At 42.2% G+C, this 20,328-nt stretch overlaps 1 protein-coding gene across 1 annotated transcript; it reads right to left on the bottom strand.

Annotated features, from left to right (window-relative positions):
* Window positions 1-1,824: 1,824 nt before the first annotated feature.
* Window positions 1,825-7,603, bottom strand: NPY2R (neuropeptide Y receptor Y2). The gene is made up of 3 exons (XM_059471300.1): window positions 7,400-7,603; window positions 5,470-5,548; window positions 1,825-4,415 (listed from the first exon to the last, which is right to left on the bottom strand). Exon 3 carries the CDS (start codon window positions 4,377-4,379, stop codon window positions 3,222-3,224), a length of 1,158 nt encoding a protein of 385 aa, XP_059327283.1. The 5' UTR covers window positions 4,380-4,415; window positions 5,470-5,548; window positions 7,400-7,603; the 3' UTR covers window positions 1,825-3,221.
* Window positions 7,604-20,328: the final 12,725 nt, after the last annotated feature.

Raw genomic sequence — 20,328 nt, 5'->3', positions numbered from 1 at the left:
CAAGGCATCAAAACATCTTCTTCCACGGAGGCCAAGAGAAAATTGATGACCAGCTAGGATCCTACATCACATCTGATGGCATCTACGTGGTGGATAGGTCTCATTTCTGTAATATCAAAGATCAGCATGGCACTAGTCCCAGTGAGCTCATGCTGCCTCTGCTGCAGTATTTTATAGTAGATTTACTCATGGAGAATAAGGGAGGAGGCCTAGCCTAAATTGTCTGTACCTGTTCTGATATCCTTGTCCCTGAACCTGAGTGCCATGCAAAGGTCATAAGTTCCTGCCCATAAAACCATGATATTCAATGTTTAATTGAACAATAGAACAGCTCTAAAAAGAAATACTTTGCTGCAGTGTGCTGGCTAGGTCACACTGATGAGAACTGAGTTACGTTTGTTCAAATTCTTGCTCTGAACCAATGGTTACATTTCCTTTTGGATGGGATGCCCTGCTGCCCACTAGCAAATTATGCAATGGGTGAACGCCGCTGTTATTCTTTGGCTTTGTATGAAACCTGTACCTAAGCAACAGGAAAAGAATATAATGCCTTAAAAATATCATTAAAGCACTAATAGGTGAATGGAGAGACCTGGATCCTGGTTCCTATTTCAGGCAAAACAGAGTGTCCCCTGCAGACTTTACAGTCCAGTGGTCAGATATTGCTTACAGGTTCACTTTCCCTTACAGGGAAATGGAGATGAACCCTGAATTTCCAGATCCTTCTGACAGCCGGGATTTGGGGCAACCCCGAGGGATATTGCTACATCATTGCTTTTGATGATAAAATGCTGTGTTTTCCTAGGGACATCCCTAGTGATGGGTACTAAAGTGTGCAGCTGTGCTCGTGCAGGAGCCATGTCCCAGGGGTGACTAAGCCATGCAAGAGGCACAAGTCAGTGCTGGCTCTTCCACATCCCCTCTTCAAGTGCCAGTGGGAAAATCCACACCTTGAATGGGACACTGAGCATGGATTTGTTGCCCTAAAGCAGGCACTGACCAAGGCAGAGAGGAAAGCCATGCAGTAAATTAGTGCACCAGTTCTGGCTCAGCACGATGGCTGCAGAGAAAGCTCAGGAAGCCATAAAATAAAGATGCCATGAAATAAATGGAAAGATTATTTGTAATTAATTGCTCTTATATAGGATGATGTAAAGCAGACTTAAAATTACAGAGAATTAGTCTGGCAATTGTAGATTTTGCACACACTGTCATGGTTACTTCAAAACTGTCTATACACCACACTCTAACAGGCTTAAAGGAGTTGAAAACAGAACTTTTAAATCATTTGCGTTTTAAATAAAGGAGGCTATTTGTAGTAATAATACTTTTGATGAAGGGTTCAGAGTCAAGTGATACATGTGATTGATGTCCATAATAATTGCACACTTCTATAATCCTTCCTCACCCATAAGAGTTTTACATTTTGGATATTATTAATATTCAGATAAAAATAACTTGTAGGCAATATCATGTCCTGAACATGGTGGAGAATTAATCTATTTTTGTACAACTGTTTAAGAATGATGGATATTTTTTTCTGCTCGAGTAAACACTAGCTAATTCTCTAGACCTCTCTTTTCTGCTCATGAAAATCCAAGTCCAAATGATTTCATGGGTATTTAAAGGATGGTGCCAAATACTGAATACATAAAGATGAATTTCTCCACTTGATAACGACCTGATACCATTCATTACATTGCAAAATTTCAGCACTCAAGTTTTATTGGGTTTTAATTTGTAAGAGTGAACATAATGAATTTAGGAACAACAAAAAATGCAAGGAAAAAATGAGGCTGCTGAAGTGTAGCCATCAAACTAGACTTCAAGTGAAAATCTCACACTTGTTTTTATTCTAGATAAGCAAGAGGGCAGCTGGGAATAAACATGGATTGAAATTTTCTTCATCTCTTTAATGAGTTCAAAGAGGCTTAACAAAGACACAGAAGAGTTGAACATTGCTGTGTACAACACAGTAAACAGATTAAAATTTTATACCTGAGCAAAAAAGGAATTTAACTATTAACTACAGCATGCAGAATAACTGATAAGTTATCACATAAACATAGCATACTGTTATTAGGTTACAGTCATTCAGATGTTCTTAATTTTCACAAAGGCTAAAGATGGAAAAAGCTCCGAGACGAGATGAGTATGTGACATAAAACCACAATAAGGAAAAGCACTTTACCATCTAGCAGCCTTTCCAGAGGATCAGAATTATCTGCTGTTTTATTATCCAGGCAGAAGCAGCCACAATTCAAAGCCTGTGGAGTTAATAACACATTAGACATTTAAGCAGGTCCTGAAAATGAAAATATTAGCAGTTTATGAAGAGCTCACAGAAGACCTGAGCCTGCATTCCCTGCCCTCAAATGCCACTTTGAAGCACTGTATTTGTGAGCTGTTCCCAGAGCAGAATGAAAGGCAGGAATCTGCAGGGAATGACTGATCAAGTCACAGGCTCGTGATTTTCTCACCAGCATACACTCCAATTCTTAAGGGACAAATTTTTACCCCATTCGATTGGCCAAAACCCACATTCCATTTTATGTAGAAACTTGACCTTTCCTCTCACTGAATCCAGTACTTGGGTGAGTTTTGTTTCTCTTTTCTCTTCTGTTTTCACCACCTAATCTATTTCAAATGCTATGGCTTGAAATAGCCTAGCACAAGTCAAAAAGAACTTGCAACATACTTCTCTTCTTAATTCCCTTGTCTTTGCAAAACATGCCTGTAGGACAGAAAGCGCCTGAAAAGTTTGAGGTTTAACCAACACAGATTCTCCCACCAGACATGTTTCTTTCTCCTGGCTGACTTCTGCATTCCTTGACTTTCACATCAAACATAAAAACTACCCACTCCCACCACCAATGTTCCTATGCTACAAATCAGCCATTTGCCTTCCTCCAGCAAAACCAGCAAACCCTGCACTTGTCATTTAGACTTGAAAAGAAGATATGGGAGGGATGGAAGAGTTTTATATTTACCCTGTTAGAGACAGCCATAAACTAAGCCTCTCCCTTTTACTTCCTTGCAATTGTATATTTACATACTCTTGGCATCAATCAACTCCCCTCAAATCATAATACCTGCCTTGACTTTCATGCTACTGTTCTTTCACCATTTATGAATAAAACTACGCATTGAAAATGCATGTACCAAAATGGGTTCATCCCTTTGTCCACAACATACTCATTTCTTCTTTACAGTCAGACATCTTAGACATCGGTAGGTTGCGTGAAAGAGTCCCCAGGGAACTGAATCCTCTTGGCTTCTAGCTTCTTCCTGGCTTTGAAAGCTGCCGATACTTCGGGGTGGATGGAGTCCAGCCGCTGCTCACACTGGAAGGCCGTGAGGAAGGCCGTCCTGTAGTTGTTGTTCATCCAGCCATAGAGGAGGGGGTTAGCAAACGTGGAGCACATGGCAATGACATGGAACACCGTGTAGATCAGTTTGTACTCTTTCAGGTCTAACACCTGACTGTCAATGTCACTGACCAGCTGGAAGGTGTGAAAGGGCAGCCAGCTGACAGCGAACACCACAACCACACACACCAGCATCTTGGTGGTTTTCCGGCGCCGGTGGTGATAGTGGTCATTCCCTGCCCCGGGGCTAACGTGGTTCTTGAGCTTGGTCCAAATACGGATGTAGGCATAGGAGATGACTGCCAGAGGCAGAACATACTGGATCAGGAGCATGGAGATGCTGTAGACGGTGCCATAGTTGAGCTGCCCCTCCCCTGGCCACTTCTCAGAGCAGACCACAATCTTGAAGTCAGGAATGATCTCAATCAACGAGTACTCACGGAAGATGGCCAGAGGACTTGCCAGCAGGGCACTGACTGCCCAGGCAACTCCTATAATCAGGAAGCTGATCTGCTTAGAGATTCTGCTTTCCAAGTGGTAGACGATGCAGCGGTGACGATCCAGAGCGATCACGGTCAAAGTGACAGTGGACACGTGGACAGCAAGGGCCTGGGCATAGGGCACCAGGTGGCACAACACTGGGCCCAGCTTCCATTCGCCCAGGAGCGTATAAACCAAAGTGAAGGGCAGGCACAGCGTGTTCACCAGCAGGTCAGCCACTGCCAGGTTGGCAATGAAGAAGTTAGTCACTGTGCGCATGCTCTTGAACTTGATGATCACGTGGATCACGAGGGAGTTTCCGATCACTCCCAGCAGGATGATGGAGCAGTAGGCAAAGATGAGAATTATCTGTACTTCAACAAGTGTTGTGCTGTCCTTCAGTTCTGGTTTAGGGTCCAGAGCCAATTCGTTGAGTGGTGTGGTGTATCTTGTCAAGTACAGCTTACTGAACAGCTCCATTTTCATTTCATCTGTCTGGTTGTCCTCACCTACTGCTTCCAGGGGCCCCATCCTCGCAGCAGCCTGGTCTGAGCCACAGAGCTGCCCCTGAAAACAAAACAGTACAAGAGCAAGTGGAGAAATTGGTCCACGTGGGCTAAGACAAGAAGCAGAGAGCTAAAGCTACATCTCTTTCCTAACCCACAAGCTACATTGCAGGATTAAGAGATCTGTCTTAATACATTTGAATTCTCTTGCCCTTACATTTTGAAGGCTGATCCAGTAATATTATTTAGGCATGACTCCTGCTGAAAATTGGAACAGATTTCAAAAGCATTCCAAAGACAAAGTTTGCCTAAGTAAATGCAGAAGGATTAAGATCCTGCTGGGCAGCATATAATTTTTTTTACAATCCACTACATAAAACTAGTGCTTATTTAGCACAAATCTTCCAGTAAAATCTATGGGAATTCTACATGGAACAGCACCATCCAGACTGTTATTAGCATAATAATCTTCCAGCTTTTCCTTAATGGAAAGTGTTTCCTTTAAATAGTTACTAAATTCTTACAGGTTTATGCCCTTCCTTAACATCAGTGAACTAAATGCTGGGATCTTTCTTTAAGAAACTTTGTTTTACAATAGTTTGTACCATGAGGCAAATAAAAAATACCACGGAAACAGAACGGAAATAATAGCATTTCTTTGAAATGACTGCATAACTTATTCATGCTGAAATCAATTCAAGAAACAATTCAAACACATTTATACATGATATTTCTTTTCTGTGTGATGTTTCAGAAAACAGAGCTCCTTGGAGGCTGCCAATCAGGCATTCATTTCTGACTGCAGTCATAGCGAAGAGCAAATCATTCCCCTGCTGAACTCAGTAAGAATTTCACCACTGGCATAAAAATCACTATTTTTTCCCCTTCCTTACACAGGCTGAGCCAAATTCTGTGCTACCCTAAGACTTTGGTAGGCACAATATATGAATGGTTTATAATCAGTTGCTGACTTGAACTTCAGTCCAATGTGAAAAAGTACATGTCCCCATGAAAACTGCCCAGAGCATGGGGGGCATGCTAACCAAGAACCGAGAACCTGGCCCTTCCTCGGCCTGGGAAAATAATAAGAAATTACCAGTGCCAAGCAAACTCACCAATAAAACACCACTGTTTGCCACCAAGGGGAAAGGCAGTCCTGAGTTACTCACTCGACTTCCCTGTTCATTACCTTCCCTAAGGAAAGCAAGCATAGAGAAGAAATGTCACTTTCTTGCCATCGAGTGTTACACATTGCTTAGCCCTTCCCAAATTCAAGTCTGTCTAAAGAAACAGGTATTGATGTGTTTGGGTGAACATGGCTCTTAAAAAATTATTGTCTTTTTTGATCAGCTCCATTCAATTCCTTCCATCTTCAGAGAAACATTTCACAGAGGAAATGAGGTCCCTTCAGAGGAACAGAGGTCCATTTTCATCCCTACCTCTGTTCCCATCAGTGAGTGACTTCCTTCAGTATGGTTTCCAAACTGAGAAAGGAGTGTTGGCTACCAGCAGGAGACTGAACCCTTTTTGCTCGCTTCTATCCCACACAACATTCCAAAGAATTTCTCAGGGCAAGCTATTTTGCAAAAGGAGCAGATCGACGGCATGAGTGGAAAGGCATTTTCCTCCCAGCTAAACAGGTCAGAACTATGCCATACTGTTTAGTCTACATTTATTCAACAATTAACAGTGTAAGCCTGAGAGGTGAAGCACCACAAGACACGTAGCTGAGATGTGCCAGCTGCTCATACTAGTGTACATCACTGATTTTAGCAGCATAATCAGTGCTCAGCTACTAGCCTAAGCCTAAGGGATTCCTTATCAATACACCTTTAGTCCACCAGGTTAGAGATGTGAGAGACCCACCACAATTTGCACAGTCAAGGCTTTGCAGAAGTTGAGAACTGTGATGAGCACTTTCCTTTGACCCATTCCTACACCTAGGTATTACTCTTCCATACATTTATTACAGTAGCGATTTGGTGAGTTCCCAGGACCGTCAGATGCTTCAAAATCTCATAATTTTTTCAGTGCAGATAATGTCTACACGTCAGTAGAAAGGTGAGAGGGCTGACAAATATAAATTCTTTCCCTTCTTTGTCCTAATTCCAGGCTCGGCCAAAAACCATAGCTTCCCTTTCTTCCCAAAAGTAGTTTCACACATTTCTCTAGTCCCTGACTTTCTGTTGATTCCTTCTTGCAACTCCTTCTTTTTAGCAAAGCGTTCTCTTGCTCTGACACTTTTATTTTATTTGTTACTGCCCTATTCAGGCTGATGAAAGATGCTTTGGTCGTGTCAATAAGACAAAGCTGAGGGAGAAAGAAAGGACAACCACGGTTTGAAACAGAAATGAGCTTGTGTGTCATCAAGTGATGAAATAAACTGGACAAGTTTGACGTGGTTGGTGGGACAGTTATGTGGGCAAAATATCAATTGCTTTCAAAAAATGGGGATAAAACTGAGGTGACATTTCAGGTAGTGTTTGACAGGACCCTTTCTGCTCTTTTTTGGGATAAACTCTCCAGGTGGTAGCATTAAGTGGCACACCTAGCATACTGCACCACACCGGGGCTTTTTTCCCATTTCCTCCCCCCCGCCAGCAGTCAGATCCTCATGGTCAGGCACCAAATTGCGTCTAACTTTCGGCCGAGAAAGGCCCAAAGAGGATTTACACGGCTTCTGAGAGCAAGTAAGCAAAAAGGGCAGAATACGTGATTACATTAGCAAGCAGCATTCCCATCAGGACCGCAGTGCCTGCGCTGGGGAAGGGGCTGGGGTTGCCGGAGGCGCAGCTGGCAGCAAACGCGCCTCTGGGATGCGGTGCCGCTTCCCTCCCGCCCCGCGGTGCGCTGTTCCCGGCGGGAGACACCCGTGCCAGGGGGGAGACACCCATCCCGGGCGGGGAGACACCCATCCCGGGGGCAGACACCCATCCCGGGCGGAGAGACACCCATCCCGGGGGCAGACCCCCGTGCCCGGGCGCTGCGGGGATCCCGCCGCCGCGCCGAGCCGGAGCGCCGCTCCGTCCCCCTTCCCGCTCTTACCTTCCTCTCGCCCCGAGCCGGCGAGCGCGGCACGGCCGCTGCTGCCCCGGGAGCCGCGGTGCCAGGGCAGGGCAGGGCAGGGCAGGGCGGAGAGCGGAGAGCGGAGCCCTCGCTCCGCGGCGGGGCGGCTGCCCCGGTTCCGCCGCCCGGCTCGGCTCCCGCCGCTCTCCCCTCCCGGGCGGCGGGGCCGCAGCGCCGCTCGCCCCGTACAAAGTTTGGAGGCGGCGGCGGCGGCCCCCGCACGCCGGGAGGGCGGCACGGGCGGGGCGGCCCCGCCGCCGGGGAAGGGCTCGGGCGGGGCGCGGCGCCGGCTCCGCCCGCCGGGCTCCGGGAGCGGGAGCGGGGAAGGCGCGGGCAGCGCTCGGGATGCGCCGCGTTCGGGATGTGCCGGCTGCTCCGCACCCGGGATGTGCCGGCCGGCCCGCACCCGGGATGTGCCGCGTTCGGGATGTGCCGGCTGCCCCACTCTCCGGAACCAGGGGCAGGGCTGCCGGCCTCAAGCAGGGATTTGGAGAAAGAGGGAGTCGTGCCAGACCCGAGCCGGTGTACGTGCCGCACACCCGAGCCTGCTCCCTAGCTTTCCCAGTGCCCGAGATGCCTTCTGGGGCAGCGTAAAGAGGATGCCTTTGCTCCGAGCAAATGCTGAAATCCTTGCTGACAAGCACCGCAGCTCGCACAGATTTTCTGATCCTCGGAAGTGGTTGTTGCCAGAACAGGTGTAAGGATGAATAAAGCATTTACATATTCTGTCAAGAACAAAATAAAATATTTCATATTTATTTACAAGGCTGGAAAGGTAAAGACAATAGCTGCTGCTTTTATTTGGTTCTATACCAATAACCTTTCAAAACAGCTCTTCTGCCAGCCAGCTTGACAGAGAACTAGTGCCAGTCAGCGTTGCTGCGCCTCGTAGGGTCCAGCTGACATTCCACGGGCTGTCTCCTCAGTGCCCTAAGTCTGGGAGACCCGAATTACCAAAACGTGCTTCAGCCCTGGTCGTAGTTCCCTAGAATAGGAACTAGGAGACTTTGCTTTCTCTATGGTTGCTAGCACTGATACTCAAACAATTTTCTTCCCAAACCTTGCAGAAGCTGTTCTCCCGAATAGGAATAAGCCTTTACTTCCTGTCACTTCAGTATATTTGCACTCATACTCAAGGTAGTTTTAGGGATCAGCAACATTTTCTTCCCTTTTCTGCCCTCTTTTTCTTCGAAAGGAGACTCGGTACAAAAGCACTTCCCTTGTGAAAGGTAACGCTCAATAAATAATATGCCCTTATCTACAGCAGAGAATGTTAAGGGAGCATCAAGGAGTAACTCCAGTGATTTAGAGTTGTTTTTGAAATTCAAAACATGTCCTGTGAACCCCCTTGGATCTTTACTAATTCAGGCTATCTCTCCAGGAAGGGCCTTGCTCTTAGTCCTTCAGCACTTCTGAGGCTGTTAATGGAATGCCCCTAGCTTATTGCAAAATAGATTTCTTTGATGACTAAATAAAGAGCCAGGAGTTTCAATTCTCCTGCCCCTGTTTATTCATTTCCCAAGTCAATCCAATTGTAGGATTTATTTTTTGATCTCTCAACAGACATAAATGCATGCCATGAGTTTTAGTAATTACAGCGCTTGTATAATACATGTCTGTGACAGCCTGAAATCCTTTCCTTTCCTTCTCTGACAAGTAGTCAGCAGTGGCTTTCCACTGATCTCAGGGTATTGCTGTTTTGCCCTACTCTGCACATTCCTTCTAACTTAACATTTCTAACTTTGACTACTTCTAATGTCTTGGAGGGTATAGTGAAATGCTACAAATTTTTATAATCTGCTCACCTCAGAATTCCATAGCTAAGGGAAGGCTGTTCCTTACTTACACTTCCAGATTCCTGGAAGAAGCCAAGAAGTGCAATTTCCTAGAGGTTGTTTTGCTGGTAAAGGCTGGCTTCCCATGCCGGAGAAAGAAGGTGTTATTCCCTGTTACAAGGCAATTCTGTGCTCAGCCACAACTGAAATGTTTAATGGATATGCATTTCTAATAAAAACCAGCATTTTTTATTGCTTGTAGAAGAGTGGGATTTAATGGCCCCATAAACACCGCCTTGAACAAAAAGCCATGAAAGCACTAACATCAAGGGCAGAAAGAGTCAAGTAGCAAATAGGCTGTTCAATATGAAATGAGCTGCTGGGTGATCACCTCCAAAGCAACTGTGGACACTTCGTGTGCACTCAAATTTCCATACCAAAAAACCATGATAAGCCATGAGTCATTGAATCACAGAACGACGTGTTGGATGGAACTTCCAAAAATCTTCACATCCAGCCTTATCAAATCAAGTCTAAATGCAGCAGGTTGTGCCAGGCTGTGCCTCCTCTCCAGGAAAGTTTTGAGTATCTCTGAGTGAGATATACTGCCCTCAGTGTGGAGGCCATCCTACCAACAATTCTCTAAGTAAGACAATTTTTTTTTTTTTTAATCAAATCAAAGACTTTCCCATGTTTCAGCTTGTTCTAAGTGCATCTTGTCCTAGCCCTGTGCTCCTCCTGGTAGCTGTGAACAGTAGTTAGATTTCCATTCAGTCTTGGCTTCTTTGAGGATGAACAAAACTCAGTTCCCTCAACACCGCTTTGATTGTTATGTAACTCAGCCTCAATCATCTTGGTGTCTCTTTGCTGCACCTAATCCAGCCTACCAATGTCTTTCCAGCACTAGGAGACCCAAACTGAACCCAGCTGTGACCACAGATGTGGTCTCACAACTGATAAATGGAGGGGAATAGTCACTTTCCAACCTGTTGGCTACGCTCTTGTGATGCCTTGATATGGACTGTAAAGTGAGACTGTGCAAACTAACTTGCATTAAATAAATGAGCCACATGAACTTTAAATCTCAGCTTCCTATTTAAGGCAAGTCTATAAATGAGCTTTTGCTGTGAATATGTATATGTACTAAGATGAAATTAGATAACATATCTTAACAGCTTGGGAAAAAAGGCTGTTGGGTTTATGTTGTTTCTGCTGTAAATCCCACTTAGGGAGGTATGGCAGGGTTTAAGAGATCCGATTTACGTAGTTTGCCTCTGGCAGTCTCTGTTCAACTCTCTTTACTGTTAGACAATTGTCTTGTCAAATTCTGTCCAACATGCAGGTTTTTTTCCGATGGAACAATGAACATTTATGTCAGCTCCTCCTAAGTTTACCAGCTCTCAGGAGCAAAATAAAGGTCTGCATGTAGTGGCCAGGCTTGAAGCAGTAATGACTTTTGTTTGAATCACAGAACTAGGAAAGAATTGCCAGTCCTTGTCCAATTAAGTTGTCCAACATCAGATTTGCTGAAATGGCAAATAAGGCAAATATTCTTCCTGTTGATGAATATCAACAAGGAAAGGCAGCAGCTGTCCCATCTCATGTCCCCAGAGAGAATTTCCCTTATATTATTTACTGTGAGGGTTGAATTTAAAAAACCCGCTGCCCCTTGATCACTGACCTTTAAAAGCAGCACTGTGCTGCATGCCACTCAATCAACCCAAATTCTGCCAGTCCTCACTCACACAGATTTTCCTGGAGTGAGTCAGATTTCAGGGATTTAAGTGTTCTACATAGCATGGAAAATCCCTTAAAAATAAAATATGAAAAAAACCCTGGAAAATGACCTTGAGAAAAAATATCTGTGATGAATCTGTTATGTGGTACCCACACAGAGATCATATGGCATAAAATTATATAGAAAAAAGACTTTTCTTACTCAAAAGGTCAGAACAAAAGTGTTTCAATAACTAAGGAGTGAATTTTCTACTTATAGAGATCCGCAAACGTTTTGCCATACAGTTATAAACTGTTGTTCCCTTTTCTCACTGGTTCAATTCTACTCATTTCTCTTTTTCAAACGCAGTAATGTAACTGTATGCACAAAACCACACCATCAATCTGCTTTAGGGGTAAATACAAGTCAGCAGGTAATGAGAGGTATTGGTGGGTATGTATAAATACAACTTGGAGCTGCTAACAGCAGTGCTTCCCAGCCAGGGCTGGTTAAACAAACAGTTGGGTGCATCTCGTGCAAAAACGAGTGCACCAGAGGCTCAGTTCAACTGGCTGTTTGCTCACAGGCTGTGACTGGGCTCAGCACAGCCACACAAGGCAAGACTGCACATCTGAGCACTGCATTTCAAACCCAGCTTCCCAAATCACCGAGTGCATGGCATGCACTTGTTTCATTCAAAGTCAGCACTGTAAAATCAAGTAGTTCATCCAAGAAGTGACAGGTTTAAAGTCGACCATTTAACACCAGCACATATCTATTTGTATTTACATACCTGTGACACAGTCTGTGACTAACTAGACACGCTATTTTTCTCTAAGGTTCACAGCTTCATTCCCTGTTGCCAGCTAGCAAAACTTACACAATGAGCATTGTGTAAGTCCTTGATATTTCTTTATATTCTCAGTATGTATTTTACCACCTTATTCTTTCTTTACTGACATGCTATCCTTTCTCTGAAGAGAATATAGAAATTGTCTTTTCTTCACAGGGTTTCCTGTGCTGTTTTAGTTACTAGATCTCAATCTGAATACTCAGCCTTTATTATGATCTATTTTCTGTCATTTGAATTCAAAGAGGCTGGCCAAAATTTAATAGGATTTTAAAATACCATGAATAAACAATTTAACTTTTTCTTTTGTTGCTCACATTTTAGACATTTTTTGCTTGATATTTTTCCTTAATTCAGCTTCTTTTTAAGTACAAAAATTTCTGAAAACTCAAAAATGTAATGTGGAAAATGACACTTCATTATCTTATTGAAATCTTGGTGGACAACTAGTTTGTTGCCATTTCTAAAGTGGTTTTTAGATGTTCTTGAGGCAAGCATACTCTGTTTATTTTAGAGTACTCATCACAGAGAATAGATTCTCACTTACAGCTTACAGCTCGAATATCACACACACTTCAGTCCTCTACCAGTTTCTGGTAGCTGGGAAAGCAATGAATCTCTAGATGCTTTCCAAAAGTGAGTCAACTCTATCTGCTTGTTGTATGCTTGTTTGCATGCCAGTTGCTTCTAATTCTAGAGATCCTTGGCTGTTGCAAACCACAATACCACTCATCCTTTGCTTTGTCTAAAAATTAGCCTTGTAGCAATTTTTAAAGGTTGTGTATGTTCTTAAAACTGAATCAGATGCTTTTCAGGCTCAGTTTTTGCCTTGCTGATTATATCTGCACAGTGTTGAATGTGTTGTCATGTTGTCTTTGGGACAAACAGAACTAAGTTTGAAAGATGAAAAACTTTCAAATATATGTTCCCTCCTCTCCAAGTTACAGATCTCAGAATGCAGAAAACTGGTCACAAAGTTTGCATACCTTCTTTCCTCCTCATAGAAAGTGCCTAGAGTATACAGCTGACTACACATTACTCTGAAATATATTTTAGTGAGCTTATTTCTCAAAAATATCCATATGTTTTGGAGAGGGCTTTTTGTTACCATATGCTACTCTTTTCATGACAAACCCTTTTCATCTTGCTCTTAAGCTCAAGGAAATAGGTCATCTTTTGACCTTGCTCAGCCAGCCTTCATTAAGATGAAGAAGATTGCTGGTGTGGTTGGCATCTATGTCCTGAAGAGATGCTCCAAAGAATCAATATGGATAGAGTAACCTATCAGAAATTTAATTATTTTGATGAATAATGGCATCCATGAATGAAGACAGCCTTTTTGATCAAGCTGTCTGATATATAATGCCATGTAAAACACATCATGTTTGTTGTGAGCATAAATAGAAGATGCAATTAAAAACAGTTTCCAGTGAAATTTTATTAAAATGTCATCTTATATAAATAAATGGTTTTTTTCACTCATTAAGACACAAAGTGAATATCTTTCTCCCATGTTGCTGAAAGTAAATTAATTCTTATAAGTTTCTGCGCACTATTTCAGTAAACTTTCCTACATTTACACAGAATTTGCAGGCTGTTCTGAACCCCTCACTGGCTTCATCCAGGTTCATTCTGTACCTTTGTGTGGCATTTTATGCAGTAATATCTTTTGGGAAAAATACATAGCATTAAATTAATGGATTTCCTTTGTAAGTATTTCTTATCCTTGAGAAATTACTTTAATTGCTAAAGAAGTGGAAAAAGAGTACTGTCCATACCTTTTATGACTCATTTTAAAAAGTGAAGTAGTTACTGTCTGATTTTTCCACCTTGTCACAATTTTGGAACTTCTGAAGGACTAAATTCTAGGCTCAATGCAGCAAACCTGTACAGCCCCTTTCTCGAACTGCAATTCTATGACTCAAATGCTAACACACAGAAATGCTGGGAAGTTTCAGCTGTTTCCTCTTCTTCCTTGCTGATACTTTCTGTTACAGGTGTCACACCTTCTAGTGTAGTGAAACTTCAGTGCCTCATTTTTGACTGACAGCATTGTTTGTGAACAAGTTACGCTTGTCAGCCTATCTTCTTCATAAGGTTGAAAAGTGCTCTGATCCAAAAAGTCTGCCTCCCACTCAGAACTGAACCGGCACTTTTCTACATGAACTCCATTTGCCTTTGTTAACTGCCTGTGATTCCCACCCACATTTTCCAGAGAGTGATGGCATCTGAATTGCTAGGGGTATTTCAGGATGGAGGAGAGGGAATGGGAAGAGGCTTGGTAAAAAAAGTGGGTAGGGGTTTGGCATGTTTGTACGGCTGTGTTCTGTGATTGCACACAGCCAGGAGACCAGCAGCAGCCAGAGCCCCCTCTGTGCACACAGCTTATCCATCCTGCCCAGCTTCAGCACAAAGCAATGTGCCAGCTCCTGCTTTTGCAGAGCAGCTGAAAGCCTCCTTCATGCTCCACTGAAATTTTGCTGTCATTCCCTGAAGATCTATTCCCTTCACACTGCACCTCTGGCTGGCACAGCCTTCCTTCAGCAAGAAGCTCTTTCTTCAGTGCTGGTTTTGCAGGTTGGAGTGGGAAAGATTCAACTGCTCTTCAGCATCACCTCCCTGTCCTGCAAGCTGAAGCATGATCATCTCAGGGTCCTGGGGAATGGTAAGATACATATATCCCCCCTGAAATGCAAAAACATCTCAAGAGGCTGCGTGTGGCTGGCTGTGGTGGAGGTGTTTGCATCTGAGATTGTTATCTTAGACTTCTTTTAATGTCAAGAGAGACCTACTTATTCTAACCAGTGGAGTTTAAAACTTTATTATGTTGGGTTGGATGCATTGCACCCTGAACACCATCAGCTGTTTACAACACCTTCTTCAACCCTAGTGGAAACCTCAGCTAGCTCTCTACACTGTGGGTACCCTAAACTCAGTGAAAGGAATTCCACCTGTCACTAGTGATTCCACAAGAATGTGCAAGTTTATTTTCTCCCCATCAGTATCTGGATTGAAATCTAGTATATGGGTAGTTGTTCCTCAGATCCTCAGGGAAGTTTAAACATGGTGTCCATTGATTTCAGGTACAAGAACTATTTAGTGTTGGAGCATTAATGCTTTGCAGATTGTGTCAAATTTGTCCTTATAGACAGTCTGTATGATATTCTCTATCTTGTTCATAAATACTTGGGGGGCTTCCCTGAATGCAGAAACTATCCAAAATACTTCTGCCAAACAAGTTCCACATATGGATCCCCTTTTTTGTAAATATCCTTCACTGTGTTACAGGCAAATTTCCTATATGGCAAGTCCTAGACTGCCAAAAATAGAAAGGGAAAAAAAACCCAAAAAACCAAAACAGCAATTGTTTTAATCTGTAAACCCATTCTGATGCCCATAAAAGTTTTTGTCATATTGGCAATCTTACACATTTTCACAGTGCACTAATTCTTCACCTAGCAGGTGAATATGATGGCAGGTTTAGATGGATCTGCCATTACAGGAAATTAATACCACACCTTCCAATCAGTGCCTTCCAGTGAAGACCAGAAAAATTAAATTTCTCTACAGATTCTGTAGTAAATTTTTGTTGAATGACTAGAGACCACCCTGTTCTGTGTATCTGCACACAATCTATCTTATCCTGGCTTCTCTATTATGTACAAAAAATCCAGTTTGCGGCTCTCACCAACTCACCCTCCCACTCTATTCTGAAATCTTCCCTGTGATTCTGGCTTTCCTCCAGCATTGATTCCTGCCAGTCATACGGGACACTCCCATACATTTCTGTCTTCTTTTATTCCTATAACCTTCCTCCCAGCATGGTCTCACCAGCAAACATTTGTACATAGATGTTTTGGCTGTTAACCTCTCCTCCTGATAGGATTGGATGTACTCTTGTCTCTCCTAATAGCAGCTTTTGTTCACAGCCAAAATTGAAGAAAATGCTCTTAGTGTCTGTGTGTGAGAAGAGAGATCTTCTTTATCAGTGTTATTACTTTTGTCTCTCTAACAAATTTGAGAGCAAAATTTAGGACATAGGTTCTTTATCACCTCATTTCCTCCCTCAGCAAAGATTAATTACCAAGTAGTTTTGTATGATTTTAATGTTATGGTTTTGTTCTTCACAGTGCAAATGTATCTGGCCTACATAGTGGGAAAGTAGTGAATATAATAATTGAAGAATTATAATGAATTCTTGTGTAAATTTTGTTAGATTTTCTACCACCTTATGACATTTGAAAGAAATCATACCTATGAAAAATTTAATGGTTCAACTGATTTGCCTTTTCAGAGAAAAAAGGCAGAAACATTGCACAAATATTTTCTCCATGACATTGTATCTTATGCTGTCCGGGTAAGTATTAACATGACAAACCATGAACCTGCCCCTTGTAGAAATCCTGAAATTTCGCTAGCCTTGTATTTACCTTCATTGCAGTGAAAATGTTACTTTTGTAAAGAAACCTGAGTAACAAATATTTTGCAGACATACTTTACAATAGAAGGCAGTAAATCCATGAGCTTGAAGACAGAAGGGCTTCACCACAATTAAATTTCTCTTTAAGCAAAGTAGTTCAAGGTTGCAGCCCCTTGCTACAGCAGTGGCTCAGAGCAGCCACAAGCCTGCACCTCTCACCTTGCAGCAGGCACATGCATCTCCAGCAACACCTTTATTTGGAGGTGTACAATTTAGTTTGACTCTTAAAGAAACCTAAAATACATTTACTATTGCAATATTGTTTTAAATTACTAGTACTTGTTAGTGAGAAATAATTCCTTTTTGTTTATGCTTCTTTGTGAATTTTTACACAGTAAAAGAAACAGAACATTCCTAGTTACAAAATAATAAAAATTACAGACTCAGTTCTCTGACTTTTTTCTGGTAAATGCAATAGAACAGTGCAGTAATGCTATCACACATTCATAAATATGATAGCAGAGGTATAGTGCACTATAATATTAAATATTATTTCAAAATAATAGCTTTGTCAAATATAATCATTCATTTATGAATATAAATAAAACAATTATCTGTCTTTCCATAAAAGATATCAATTTATACTGAAGAGGATTCATATTAGTAAAACTTTAATGTATCTAGAAATTAATAAATAATACCAAGCTTAATGAAGGGGAGAGAAAAACCTGTGTACTTGAAAATCAGGTTTATGTGATTATACAGCAGTCTTTAGGTTATTACTATTTTTCTAATCCCAGGTAAGTTTAATTCTGCTTGAGCACCAACTTCTGATGCTGTACAAGTGAATCTGCCAGTCCTACACTGGTGAACTATTAATTGATTCCAAATCTAATCCACATTTTTACCCAAAATTTTATACCATATCCATGTCTTGTAGTTTAGAAAGCATTGGGATGGTGATGCAAAAAAAGCCAATTTCAAATCAGGGCTTGGATTCTGCTACCCACGTTTGTTTCAAGGAAAGAGGGCTTGACTTTGGCGTCAAGCAGTGCTTCACTGCACTCCCCACAGCTTAGAAAAGGCCCTGGGTCTGAGGGAAAAGTGTCAACATGCAGACCCCCCTTGGAGCTGCCTTGCCTTCTGCTTTTCATGAGCAGCCTGTTCCTCTGCAGAGCACTAGTCCAAAAGGGAGCAGTGAAAGTAAATGTGTGAGGATCTGGGGCTGCAGGGACAGCTCGAGAGGGGACAGCCCAGAAGCTGTTCACGGGAAGCCTTTCAGTTTTCTGCTTTTCAGATATTCAGGGTCAGGGAACAGAGTTATCCACGCCAAACTTCTCTGCTATTTTGGAGGCTCTGACATTGATCCTGTGGCTGTTGCTGAAAGCTGGAGGTCTTTACTAGCCAGCTAGCCTGGAGCTTATATCAGATGAGGTTTCCACACTGAGAAGGCTCCAGCAGGCCCTGGACTTTGCTTTGGTCAATCCAAAGCAGATCTTTTTTAATTTATTGCAAATATTGTAGCATCTCTTCCCTCAAGCAGTTTTGGTCTAAGCTTTTCCACCCTAGGTAGACATTTAAAAGATCGAGTCAATATAAAAAGAAGCCACCCCTCTCATCTTCTCACTGCTCAGAAACAGCTTCTGGCAGCCAACACTTGGATTAGTGCAGAATTTAATAGCATTTCTGTAAACAAGTTGTGGCTTTCACTGCACTAAGTAAATCCTGTAAAGGGAAATCCTGTTTTGGAGCTTTCTGAAGTTCTACAAGTTACCTACATATCAAAAAATATATTTTGTTTGGATTTTCAACAAATCCATTATATGTTGCCTGGCAGAAAGCTACTAAAGAATTCAAGTTGCTGTAGGACTGGTACCTATAAGGTTTGAAATCTGCCTACAGAGTGTTTGCCACTTTTCAGGATAAACAGTAGGCAGGAGAGTATCATTGGGAATTAGTTTTATTTAAGAGTTTCATCAATGACCTGCAGAAGGAAGGCATGCAGGAGTATGTCTCAGTTCACAGATGATGCTGAACTCCTGCAGGGAGTCAGGCAACACTCACACACAGAAATGAGCTCTAGAGAGATGATACACAGCTGAGAGAGTGCAGAAAAAAAGTGGCAGCTGATCCTGTCTAGATATATATAGTGAGTGCATCTAGGGAGAATAAATAAGCTAAGCCATGCTTACACAGGGCTGAACTGGAAGCTGGCAGCTGGAGCTCAGGAAGGAGACCTGAGGGTCTTTGAACTCATCCACTCAACATGCAGCAGCAGCCAAAAAAATGCCAACAAAATTTTGGGTGTTCTCAGAAAAGATGGTAAGAGCAAACCAAAAACTTTAAAATGCCTGTGCATCCACATCTTGAACATTCTGTACAATCCTATTTACATGTTTTAAGAAGGACATAAAGAAATTCAAGATAATGCAGGGAAAAGCAACTAAGATGATTAAAGGGATGGAGCAGCTGCCTTCACAGGGAATCAGAGAAGGCTGGGACTTTTTATGATCTTATTCCTCCCCCAAGCTGAGTGGGATATGGTTAAGGTTTATAAAATCACAGAGGCAGAGTGTAAAGAACATACAGAACTGTTGTTTCCCAAGTCCTGTGATGTCCTCTGGGCACTCACTGAAACTTTTGGAGAGCCGTTCAAAACCTGAAAATGAAACTCCTACTTTGAATACCACTACTGCTCTGCCTTCTGAAATCTGCTGGCACAGAAGGCTGTGGAGGTGCACCTTACCAGCAAGTTAAATAGGGAGTAAGCAGACAAATTCCAGAGCAGCAAATCCATAAAGGGACACTAAAATGAAGAGGTGGGAACATACTCGTTGGCATCTCTGGTGCAGTGGAGGGTAGTGGAGAAATATGAGGAGGATGGACAGCAGAGAGACAGGATCATGAGTTGTCTCCAAACAGCATTTCCCATTGCCACTGCTGGAGATGAAATGGATTATTAGTTTGACCCAGAAGGCAATTTTCTACATTGTCATGAAAATAAGACCCTGTGCTTCTTTGCTAGAGCTTAAACCTGCCAGTTCAGAGTTATTTCCACCCATTTAATTTTGATTGCATCTCAGTAGGCAGTAAATGGTGCAGAATTTGTCAACTGGAACAACTGTGTGGTAATTATCAATGGCAGGAATATTTTTTGTAGTTTTGACCATGGCATTTTTTTGCAGTAGAATTAAGGAAAATATGGGCTTTTGCAAAAATGAAAGGAGGTGAACAAATGTTTTAAAATAGCTGTGGATCTTTTATATAAATGTATAGAACTTAAAAATTATGCAAATTCAGTTAAATAGGAAATATGTTGATTGAAGAGAATGAATTAGGCAAGCACAAAAATAATTATTTTTAATGAACACATTTTTAGGGCTTTGTTCTGCTGCAATCATTAAAATTTCTGGATTGGAGTCCAGTTTCTAGAGTTGAACATTGTTCCCAGGTTTTCTGATGGCATTACTGTTGTGCTTTGCATGATGAGCAAACAATTTTTCTCTGGAATGAGGAGCTGCTTGAATAAAAGTATTAAGCTGGGCCTAAATAATTAAAGAAAGACCAGAAGTCCTGGAGACTACAATCCCCTTTGCCCCCTCATCCCTTTTGGCAGAGATTCCCTCTCACTTTTAGGTTTCCATCAGTATCAAACACTGCCTTCTCCTCACTCAACCTCTTCTCCTGCACCTTTTTGTCTTTCCCTGCCCACCTTGTTCCAAATACCCCTCACAGCAGAGTGTTTCTTCACTTTTCCTAATTTCTTGTCATACCTTCTCCCAGCTCACAGAAAAGGCTGAAAATGCCAAAGACCTCTCCACATCCCCAGACTAGAGGGTGGTTTCGTGTTGGAGGAAATACTGAAAAATAATGATTTTGTATGTTGCTAACTGCTCCAAGGGAGGCTTAAATACTTATTTATATTCATCAGTTATCTCAACCTCTGGAGGCAATTATCAGTTGCAGTTTTGCTACCACTTCACTGTATCACAATGCTGAGAGAAGACAGGCAAATCACATCCCCTGGAAATGTGCTGCATTTGAGAAAGAGGTTGGAATAGGGTAGCTGTCTATTTTTTATTCTTTTTTTTTTTTTTACCCTTGGAAAGTAGGAGAGTAAATAGATAATCAGACAGGGGAAAATCT

This window comes from Ammospiza nelsoni, chromosome 4 (genome assembly GCF_027579445.1).
Source record: "Ammospiza nelsoni isolate bAmmNel1 chromosome 4, bAmmNel1.pri, whole genome shotgun sequence".
NCBI lineage: Eukaryota > Metazoa > Chordata > Aves > Passeriformes > Passerellidae > Ammospiza > Ammospiza nelsoni.
The sequence above is the reverse complement of the archived record's forward strand: the minus strand, read 5'-3'. Positions and strand labels throughout refer to the sequence as shown.

Coding starts and splice junctions, on each gene's coding strand:
- NPY2R (XM_059471300.1), bottom strand. CDS start 4,379: ATGGGGCCCCTGGAAGCAGTAGGTGAGGACAACCAGACAGATGAAATG.